The following is an 11,646-nucleotide window of genomic DNA, read 5'->3' as shown; positions in this document are numbered from 1 at the left end:
TAAGGGTCACAAGATGATAGATTCTTGTAGGCGTGGATCACTTTCCCAAAAGTAATATTCCAACCCTATTCGTAAAGCACGGGTTTCACGGAATTCACCTTTGAGATACAAAGAAGAAAACAATAGTGGTCACATTTACTATGAACATTATTAATTGAGAATGAATTTGTGAGATTTTGTAAAGATGATGAACTTCTTAGATTTAATCTTTAGAGTTTGTATGCAAGAAAGAGGAGTAGTTTTCTCAACACCTTTCACCATATGAGAGAACTCATATATATAACAATGCTATATTGTTTCAGAAAAAACCGAAACGATACATTGACAAACCGTCAAAACACGCGAAATCACGCAAAGAGCAACAAAAAACAGAAGGATATCGCGAATCGCAATCAGTGTCGCGAGTCGCGAGCTGGGCAGTGTCGCGAGGTGCGACCAGCCCGTTTGCCTCCCTGCTTGTGCGAGCGTATGCAAGCCTTGTCTCCCTGCTTGTGCGAGCGTATACTAGGCTAAGCCATTGCTCTTGAAACTAAATCATATAGCATAGTAGTACATATATTATTTGAGTAACAACACCATAACCAAGTAACTCAAACAATATATCATGAAATAAACTAACTTTATACTCTAAATCTCCAACAGTAATACATCCCAGTAATTATAGTTTGGGTTAATATTTACAGGCAGACCCATCATAATGTTATAACTCCGGATGCAGGTCCGTCATCACAAGATCAGATATTCCCCTGATCTCCTCAACTTTGTACTATCTCCCATTTCCACAGTTGCAGGGAGCAATTCATACAAGCCAATTCTTTGTTTATAAAGGTACTACATTTGCAGATGTGTGATTTTGGAGTTAGTCAGAAATAAACAGATAAAAACAACAGTACCGAGTGACACACTTCAAACCTTAAAATTTAGATTGATTGACCCAAACCTGAGCTGTTCAACGTGTATTGTGTTTCGCTATAAACAACCAGTTTTGACTAAATCAACCAGGATGAGAAGAAAGGGAACACCGAAATCGGGTTTTGGCCAGAGAGAATATCTGAACTCTGAAAGTATGCAAAGTGCAGCAAGGTATGCAACATGCTCTGGAGAAGTACAAACCAAAGAAACAGTTGCAGCTGCTAGCTCCAGTTATGGGTGCTGGGACCTATCCAGATGTGGTAACAGATCAGAGGAATTTTGCATTTTGCAAAAAATTTGTAGTGTTGGATGAAGCGCATACTTATGGATCCTCCTGATACTGATGAGCACATAGATAATTCTGAGTACAATGTTTTTTGATACTCACCAGGACTATACTCATATTGTCTACTTTGGTAGTCCTTTTACTACCAATTAATTTCTTGAACTATTGTTTTCCTTTTAGTTAAAAATAATGACAATAAAATGTCCGTAGTTTGCTTAAACTTTTAAATAATCGCTGCCAATAAATTCCTACCCCTATTATCGTTTGCGCTTCCGAGGGGGTCCGCATGCAAGAAGGAAGCTTGAGCTTAATGCAATTGGCTAAAATCTCGTCTGTTTTATATGATTATCAATCAAATAAAAAATTATTTTATATATCAATCCTTACATCTCCTAGTACTGATGGAGTGCTTAGCATTTTGCATCATGGTAGAAAAACTAGATGCCTAAAAATTTCCCAAGGAGAAAGGAACTTCACATTATCAGGTAGCATAACCACCACTAATGTAAAATCTAGACCATGAATGTTTGATATGAAACATCATTTTGTTGGACTAATGATAATTTTAATAGAAAATATTGAATTTGCAACTATAATAAATCATTTTAAAATACAAGGATTAAGTTTTAAATGTTCGTGTATTTTAATTCCAAATTTTTCTGATAAATATTAGTTTATAATTAAAATATTTATTTTAAAAAAGTAATAATTAAAAGAATAAAGGTAATTCGTGTCTTTCAAGTTTAACTTATACAGGAAGCCATAAATGACTTTCTTGAATCCTTTCAAAAAAAAAAAAAAAAATGACTTTCTTGAAAGCTTATTTGCCTCAATATCCTCTTTTCTCACTTTTCCATTTACCCCCTTGTTTAGCAATATAATGGAGACTTGTACTGTTAATTCCCTTTAGTTCTTATATTTCCACTTCAATCTTTTAAGTGGTCGGTTGATTGTTTTTAAGGGGATATTTTGTTGAGTTGGATTTTTCAGGATCCCACGTAGTTCTAATATTCTTAACCAACCAAGCAATATAAAACGTATTAAGTACTAATTCATGGGACTTGACTTTCCATGGTAATCAAACAAGCAATGACATTGTCAATGACGAAATTGCTACAATTTTCAATTATAGATTTAAATATAACACGTATTAAGTTTTGTAGTTGAGAACTTAAGATAGCAAATACTTCAATTATATAATTTAATAGTACTTGTGTGGTTGAGATAGCATATAGATATCAATGTTCTAATTATGATCCTTGTGGTGATTAATGTAGACTCATTTAATTCTGAAAAATTTAGAGCAATTTATAAAGGAACAGGTAACATTGAGGAAATATATGCAATAAATTCACTCGACTTCTTAAAGCTGCAAAAGTTAATGACAAGCAAACAACAAGGCCTCAACGATCATACAGAACAGAGAAATCTCAAAGCAAAACCATACAGTAAAAAGAGATCTATCATAAGCACAAGCCACAAAGTTAAACAAGGCTTGTTCGATAGATCATCATTGTACCTTTACTCCGCTAGCATTTTATTGACATTATTAACCTCATCATGTAAAACATGCATTTGGCTCGAAAAAGCACTCGACCTTCAAACAATCTATCGGGCTAAGCACACAAGAGACGGTACAATTTATACTGAGCATGCAAAAATCTTCAACCTGAGCGGTCCTAAATATCAATTCCCTCAGGCGGAGCGGGATAGCCCGCCGCGCAGTTGGAATATTAATCCAGCAGATAAAACAGGACAACAAAGATCTACTATAACAATCGCTGAACGCAGAGCCTAAACATATACATACAACGAAGAACATAACAACACGTCTCAGAAAGTGGACTTTCCCAATCTTGAAGTCCCTTGTAGCCTTGTAGGGTATAGTCTTATACTGGTTTTAGGACGTAGAGACTTTCCAGTTGTACAGGGATTTTTGACATATAGATCTATTTTTCCTATGGCCCCTGCTCTTTATATACAGACAATACCTCTCCATCTGGTATGCACATTCACATAAATCTCATTAGACAACGATTCTAGCCTATTCAAAGAAGAACAAACATCATCCCAAAAGTCGTCTCAGTGATAACAAGACTCGTATCCTGGTAACTGGTTTTTAGGGTTCTCCTAGTCCACGCAGAAAAGAAAGAGTTGCACTTGAGCCACTGGCAACGAGTACCCACGGGGTCAGAGCTCATAAGGCCAACTATGTAGCAATGACCAAAAATCTTCCTCTTTTCTAGTTCTTTTTTTTCTTTTAAAGGGAGGGGGTGAAATGTTCAATGGCCAGACCTTTCAGAAAATCAGAACTAAACAGTTCACAATACTCAGCCTTCCGAAAAACAAGATAAGGAGAGAAAGAAAGAAGAGGTACCAAGCACATAACTCAGACTGATCCAGCACTTTAAACTATATGTACAATGTTTTAATTAAAAGGCAACATTTTCGTCCCCTCTGTATACAACTATACAAAAACAGCTGCAATTGGCCTCTAATAACCTCTAGATACACAAACTGGGTATTTTTTAACTACATTTAAATTTAAGTAATGCAACAGGGATGGGAAGTAACTGTTATGAATGAGTCAACCCTTTCCAGGATGTCTCAAAATCAATATAGAGCATACCTGCATCAACTGGTGTAGGTGCTAAAGCTTGATCATTCATATCCAACAAGAAAGACTCCTCCTGCGAACCAAGAATAGAATCGCTATCCTGGAGCCAATTCTCAAAATCAAAAGCCAACTCTTCCATATTTTCCGAGGAGTCCTTGTGCTCTAGTGATGGTAAAATTTCGTGCATAGGAACTCCACCTTGAGCGAAGGAGTTCTCAGCTGCAGGCTGCTGGCAGCTCTGTGCAACACCATCCAATGCATTAGACATACTAACAGAAAATATTGGACTACAATAACTTTGTTCTGCTGAAGTTTGATGGCTCCGTTGTCTAATGCTGCTTCGGATATCAGGAGTACTACAAGAAATGTTCGGACCACAAATGTTCTGAGTTACTGCCGAAGGTTGTTCATTGCAAAGTGTCGTACTATTTTGCAAATTGGTATCATGAGGAAGAACCAGACCAGGAACATTTTGCATTTGGTTCACGAATGTATACGTATAGGGGCTATTACTTGCTACAGCAGCAGAGTGGCCATTACCATGAAACTGCGAAGTTGGTGTATGAGGACTAGGCTGACTATATCCTCGCAACTGTGGAGGCATTGTACAAGGGGATATACTGCTTGGGCTTGGCATGCAAAAGTTGGGATTTAAATCCAAGTGAAGGGATGACATCGTTGAGTTAGCGGAATTGTTTTCAGTAAGATTTCCTGTTATCTGCTGATTCGGTAGCTGTAAATATGGTACATTCAGATTCTTCGGTGCGCAGTAAGTAGATCGATTAGCAACCACAGTTCTACCTGTTAATCCAGACCTCTTGAACATGTGATGAGAAGAAGGTATATTAACATTGTTCGGTGCGCGGTAAGTAGGTCGATTAGCAACCACAGTCCTATTTGTTAATCCAGACCTCTTGAACACAGGATGAGAAGGAGTTTTAGGAGCTAAACTTGCACCTCTATTGCCCTGGACTTGAGCATTACCATTGCAATTTTTAAGAAGATGAGGCGGGAATCTATTTGATGCTACAGCGATACTCGATCTTTGACTTCTAATGATGTTTGGGAGGCCAAAAGTTGACGACACCCCACAGGTCGAAGTTGACCTCAAAAGTTGATTGGGTTCTGCGAAAATCTGCTGCATTTGTGCAGGTGGAGCCACAGAACCAGCAATAGGCTTCGTAATTGGCATGGGAAGTGGAGGGTTTTTGACCTGCCTCAATCTTTTTCTCTCAAGCTTCCAGAATTCTTCCTTATCAGTAGCATGGCAGTGATCAATACTTGAGACTCCAGAACCCCAAAGGGAACATGGAGCAAGTGAGTCACAAACATAGCAATGGCACTGCATCCATCAAGATGGGATCACGTTCATGAAAATGATACAAAAGAGCAAATAAATTTAACACGAAAAATAATCAAAAAATTATCTAACCAAATCACAGCGGCTTTCATGTGATGTAGAACTAAAAGGAAATTTGGCACAAAGATGCCGCGCATGGGGATAATCTCTGCATGCGACCTGCAAAGAAGTAAAGCCAGCAATGAGAATTCTATGCCATTGGGATGATAATGGAAACTGAAAGTGGACAAGAAAAAAACTTCATTTATACAATTCCTATAACCAAATTTTGTACTCAATTATATTTCATAATGCAACTTCGCGAAGAGACATGATCCATGATAACATGCATAGCACATGAAGCAGACAAAAGCAAAATAGTTGCCAAACATAGTACGTGCAGCTAGCAGCGAAATTTGAAAGCACTAAAAGCACCAACAAGCAAGCCCCACATATGATGATGCTCTACAGAAAATCATATGGAACTGTGCAAGGCATACCAATGCACCCATATGTGGTACCCACATGCAACAACTCTTTGAAAGAACTGCATACGCCTGAAAACTGGATCTGCATGAGCCAGCACTTAGAGAGCATTGGCAGTCTGCCCAAATTTCATGACTAGCATCTGGACTCAAAGAACTTGTCAGTACATTAAAAACAAATCCAAAGCGAGGGGGAGTTTGACCAAAAGATAAAGAACGTACACATTTCCGGAACAAGCACTGCAAAGTGACCCAACTCATAGACTAACAAATCCCAAATTTTAATCTCCAAAAGAACAGAAGTTCAGTTCTCAATCCATAAATTCGTAATTATAACTCAAAAGAACCAACAATCTCAAGCGTGTCAACAAAAAACAGATAGCAAAGATTAGTGTAAGTCTAAGAGGAATACTAAACCTAGAGTCACACAAGGCACTTGAAAATGCACGAAAATGATTATTTAACAAGATCTACATGTCCCAACCTACATAACCATACTAGGAAGGTATGGATCGGGAACCCCATTCAATATCTAGTAGTGTTTGGCTCAATTCTAGGATGCAATATCCATTCCTCATGTTTGGTTCAGTATTAGATTCGAATCAAACTTTTTGTAAAATAGATAATTTTATTTTAAAAAATATTTTACAAGGAAACTATTCTGCTATCATAATTTAAACGTAAACAACCTACATTTTCGATCCATCCCAAAAAAAAAAAAAAAAAACGAGATGAGTAGACTTCATCTCTAACAAAGTATGTAGTCATATGAATTGGAAGCCGACCATGAAAATTTTCCTGCACCAAGTCACAAACTAGAAAAGTGAAAGCAAATCAAAGTTTCACACATCCAAATTTCCACAACTTTTTAACAAATGGATCCATAAAATCAGGCATCCACAAAAAAAAATGCACCAAGCCTGATATTTTAAATGAAATGTAAAAGAAAAAACTTCAACGGAAGATGTGTCGGCTACTGCCCCTCATTTCCACTTTACCTTGTGAAATAACAAGGGTTTGATTCTTAGGTTGTATCGAGTTAGAAACTTTAGAAAATTGGGGTGAGTCAGAATGAGATTTCAAGCAATTCAGAAGGAGTTCGAAACCCCTTAAAATCAAATTCCACCATCAAAAAGTGTAATCAAACAATAAAGTGTAATCAACTCCATTCCATTCACTGCCAAATTGAGTACGCAAAACAAAGAACTAAACATCATACAAAATCACCCTTTCCAAACACCAAAACACTAAATCCCCACATAAGAAAATTACCTTGAAAAAAACCCACAGAAAAAACAGAAAGGTAACATTAAACTTCCTCAAATTATACTCAACCAACAAAAACGAGGGGAAATTAGAATCATTATACCTGACCCTTTTCGCCGACAATAAGCAAATCATCCGAATCGTCTTCGGAATCCTTAACCTCATCTTTGTGCTTATTTTGTTTATCCGGGTCACCATCCAACATCACACAATCATCATCATCACTTTCATCGTTGCTAAGCACCAAATTTCTGGGTTTTTTGGGGTTTTGAACTATAACTTCACCTACCACGACGACGTCGTCTGAATCATTACCATCATCATCAACACCAACATCTTTATTATTGATAGCACAGTCAAAAAAACCGCCATTGGAGATGGGGTCATGATCTTCAGCACCAACTTCCTCAAGAAGCTTCGTTACCCAATCGAATTTATCGGCGAGGGAAGAATTATCGAGGCCCACTTCATCGTCGGAACTTAATTCGAAAATCAGGGTTTGGTCCATTGAAATTATTGCTTAATGGAGATGGAATTTGGGAGAAAAAAATTTAGGGATTTGTTCAGATTTGAGAGGATTGAAAAACCCATGAAGTAGAAAGAAGAAAGAGGGGAGTGAGAGTGAGAATTTTGGATTTGAGTGGGAAAATAGCAAGAAAAGAGGGAAATTTGTGAAAAAAACCCTAGAAAACTGAAAGTGTAGCAAAAATTTGGACAAGAAAATTGAGGGAGGGAGAGACTAGAGAGAGACAGAGAGAGGGTGGGTGTAGACTTGAAAAAGGATTTTTTTTTAATTTTATTTTTTTATTTTATTTTTTTATTTTATTTTTTTTTAGTGTTGACTGAAAAAATTGGATCGAGTAATACTACTAAACTAGTAACTACTAATACTAACTAAAAACTAAAAAGTGACAGACAAGGGATGAACGTGAGAAGTATGTTAAGGTTGATTTTGGGCTGGATGAGAGTTTTAGATGGTGTTGGTGTTACTGGAATTCTGGGCTTTCATTTGTAATCAATATGAGTTTTGGCCCAGTCAAAGTCCAGTTGGAGGATAGATCTTTGCTAGCCAGAATAATGTAACGTCATATTAATGCTTATTTGCTACTCCATCCATTTTAGAATATTTGAACACTTTATTTTTTTCACTTTGTCCCAAATCTGTACAAATATTATAAAAGGCATTTCCATCAAATGAAAAATGTTATGTGGCATTAAGATCTTTGACACGAAATATGAGTATTCAACAACTAATTTATTACAATTTTAATGCTTAATGTTTCAAATTAAAATATAATAAAATCTTATAATTATATGTAATTATAAAAACATAGATTAACATATCGGTCTCTAACCCTTTTAACTTATTTGCCCTCGAGTCCTTGACTTGTGGGAGGAGTTGAATTGCAAAGACCTTTGCGCCACTGCCTCGCATATCACCATGTGCGACTTAGTTGAGAGCTGGAAGAAATGCGAGAAAACTAAGATTTCTCGTGGCATTTTCCTTGCTTGGTGCATCTAGGCCGAGCGTAATTTGTGGGTCTTCCAAGGGAAGAGTACGCCCAATAGCATTATGGTGCAGCGTGTCAAGCGTTTGGTTGAGGAGCAAGGAACTTACAATGCACGTATCTCCTGTTCCAAGGGCCAGCAAATTTGTCTAGTGTGAAATCTTGGCAACCGCCCCCTCTAGGTATGTTCAAATTAAATGTTGATGCTTCCCTTGTTGTCGCAGGTTGGGTTGGTTTAGGGGTTAGTTGTGTGTCGTGATGCTAATGGACGAGTATTGTTTGTTGTGTGTCATCGTGTAAAAGCTTTTTGGAGTCCTGAAGTCGCAGAGGCTAAGGCCATTCACATGGGTGTGAGGCTTGGGATATGGTTTAATATTAAGCAGGCGATTCTTGAATCGGATTGCCAAGTTGTGATCAAGCGTTTGTCTAGAAGTGCTCTCTTTCTTTCGGACCTTGATGTTATCTTGCATGATATTTTAGCTTCTAGTTCATCTTTTTCTTCTCTTGTTTTGGTCACATATTTGTCGTGATGGAAACTTTGTTGCTCATCACTTAGCAAAGCTAGTTCCCTTTTGTGTTGAACAAATTTGGGAAAACCACTCCCCTCCGGAGGTGGCGCCCTATGTACTCATGGACACTTTGTCAACAAATAATCTAGATTGCTTTTCCCCTCAAAAAAAAAAGTAATAACATTCTTTTACTCTAATTCCATTGAAATTGTTATTTTAATCCCCAACTTCTTAAAAGTTTTTTTCAAACAACTTATCATTCTATTATGTCTATTTTCCAATTGCACACTAGACAAAATATTACGAAAAATTAATAAAATCAATTATAAAATTTATTTATAATACCATATTTGATAATTAATAAAATCAGTTTTGATAATTATAAATAGTTGCCCGGATCAAAATACAAGTTAATTTAGAAAATTTGATAAGAATAGTTTTGATTGTTGGACGTCTTATTTAAATAGTCTCATCTATCAGTTACTAACAATGTACCTAAGTTTAACATGTGTTTGATATTATTAGTCCCTTGGAAGAGTTTACTTGCTACAACAGGTAAATCATGGCTACTTGCATATCTCGTGACATTTACTAACAAGGCCCCTACTACCATTTTCATCCACCCCTCCCCCACCACCACCCTCCTGAGCCAATCCTTCCTCTAACGATTTTTCATTAACACAAAAAACAATGCTTAGGAAAAAGAAATTCTTTGGTTCTCTTAAATACTTGAGGAACACCAACAGGGAACCGACACTAGTAGCAACAACATATCTCGGCAGTGACAACAATTGCTTGTTTGAGCACCGTCAACACCCTCAAAGCAGCACCACACCGAGGGAGAAACGGCGATAACACCAGAAATGGCGACACACCACTTGTTCCCAAACCAAACACTAATCACCAAGCTACGACCCTAAAATGCCCACACCCACCAACGGAAACTCATCCCTACTCCCACCTGTCCCCAGCTTCAAACACATATCCTCACCACAAATACCACCAACAAATCACGAAACCTACTGTCAAACCCATCCCTAACCCCGAAAACCACGACCATCCCCCCCGCAAACCCACTCGACGACTACTCCTCTTTATCCCTCTTCCCTCGCCACCTTAAATTCTTCATCTCCTACCAATCTCCGTAACTTTTTTTCCCCATTTCAACTCTCTTCTCAACCATCTCTAGTTTGCACTTCTAATTTGAAGAAGATGCATATTTAGCATTGTCTCTCTTCCATCTTTGTTTAGTCATGTAGTATTTTGATGATTGTAAAGAAATGATGATTACCTAACTAACATGTGTGTTTGAGATGTGCTTATTATATTAACATTGAACAAGTCATGGAAAGTTACATATATCACATCATGAGGAGTTCCTAGAAGAAATCCAATAAGTGAAGTTCTTGAGGAAGGAATCTGAATAGAGTCAAAGTTCCTAGAAGAGCTCCTAGAAGGAACACAAACAGAGCAGTTCCTGAGTATATCCTAAGAGGAGCATTGAATATGCAGTTCCTAAGTGGGACAAGTTCCTGAGTAGGAGCAGTTCGTGAGCTGGAGTAGTTCCTGAGCTGGAGCAGTTCCTATGTAGAAGCAGTTCCTGAGTGGGAGCAGTTCCTTTGTAGGAGCAGTTCCTGCGTGGAAGAGTTCCTAAGTGGGAGCAGTTCTTACGTGGAAGAGTTCCTAAGTGGTAGCAATTCCTGCGTGGAAGAGTTCCTGAATGGGAGCAGTTCCTGCGTGGAAGAATTCCTGAATGGGAGCAATTCCTGCGTGGAAGAGTTCCTGAATTGGAGCAGTTCCTAAAGTTTCAAAGTTGAAACAAGAAGTTCCCGAGCAACAGCGACTGTTCCTGAGGAACTAGCACATCGGAGTTCCAGAGGTGGAGCTATCAACATGCGGTTCTTGAGTTGGAGTAGCATGGAGCATGAAGGCAGAAAATATGAGTTTATTTTCTAGGATTCATGTAAGTATATGGAAACGTGAAAGGTATGGAACAAGGTGTCAAAAGGAACTTATGGAACTTAGAGTCAAACATATCTATGAGTCATTGAGTATATTGTATATTATTATCTTAATCTGTAGGATTTATTTAGAGTATGTTTATTAATAAATCTCTAATTATTTAATTGTTTTTAAATAATATATTAAATGTTTTAGGATAAGTTTTAGTTTTTAAATAAAAGATAAGTTTTAAATAAAATAGTTTTAAATAAAATCGGTTTTAATTTAGGATACTGATTTTATATCTTTAGTTTATTTAATCTTATCTTATTAGTTCTTGAAAAATAAAAAGTCTAGATTTATATTACGTATAATGAGTTTTGTGAGTACAGGAACTTGACGCGAGTTCCTGTACGCACAGGAACTCATGTACTTATGTCAAGTTTATGAAAAAGTTTTCAGTAAAATATTTTTGCATAAGAAAATAAATAAGAAGTGAGTTTTGGAAAAATATCTCTTGGATTATATTTTGATAAACCTTTATTGCTTTTTCTCCAAATATTTATTTTCTTTTTGTTTCCTATTTTTACTCTAACTACTTTATTATAAACGTGACATAAGTTGTGCCAATGAACTTGACTGCTTCTTCCCCAAGTTTCGATCTCCCAACTTACTGATCATGGGTTAGTAGAGATATAAGTGAAAGTAGTGCTCAAGTCTTGAGTGTACTATAAATAGAGGCTTATGTATTTATTTTAAGTTGTCTGACTAGTGTCTTTCCAT

At 37.1% G+C, this 11,646-nt stretch overlaps 1 protein-coding gene across 2 annotated transcripts; it reads right to left on the bottom strand.

The window, feature by feature from the left end:
- Positions 1–3,557: 3,557 nt before the first annotated feature.
- LOC104899316 (uncharacterized) lies at positions 3,558–7,711 on the bottom strand. 2 transcript variants are annotated; one of them, XM_019250886.3, is made up of 4 exons: positions 7,009–7,150; positions 5,680–5,782; positions 5,248–5,334; positions 3,558–5,157 (listed from the first exon to the last, which is right to left on the bottom strand). In XM_019250886.3, the coding sequence occupies exons 2-4, from the start codon at positions 5,749–5,751 to the stop codon at positions 3,775–3,777; spliced, it is 1,542 nt and encodes a 513-aa protein (XP_019106431.2). In that variant the 5' UTR covers positions 5,752–5,782; positions 7,009–7,150; the 3' UTR covers positions 3,558–3,774. The 2 variants fall into 2 exon arrangements, with proteins under 2 accessions (XP_019106431.2, XP_010684787.2); XM_010686485.4 differs by lacking the exon at positions 5,680–5,782 and having other exon boundaries at positions 7,009–7,711.
- Between the last annotated feature and the right edge of the window lie 3,935 nt (positions 7,712–11,646).

Source organism: Beta vulgaris, chromosome 7 (genome assembly GCF_026745355.1).
Source record: "Beta vulgaris subsp. vulgaris cultivar EL10 chromosome 7, EL10.2, whole genome shotgun sequence".
NCBI classification, from domain to species: Eukaryota; Viridiplantae; Streptophyta; class Magnoliopsida; order Caryophyllales; family Amaranthaceae; genus Beta; species Beta vulgaris.
This window is presented reverse-complemented; position numbering and strand designations above follow the sequence as displayed.

Excerpts from the sequence above, each read along its gene's own strand:
- LOC104899316 (XM_010686485.4), bottom strand. The coding sequence starts at position 7,413 with ATGGACCAAACCCTGATTTTCGAATTAAGTTCCGACGATGAAGTGGGC. Across the intron at positions 5,335-7,008 it reads TTGTCGGCGAAAAGGGTCAG|GTCGCATGCAGAGATTATCC; the intron begins GTATAATGATTC and ends ACTTCTTTGCAG. Across the intron at positions 5,158-5,247 it reads ATGAAAGCCGCTGTGATTTG|TGCCATTGCTATGTTTGTGA; the intron begins GTTAGATAATTT and ends TGATGGATGCAG.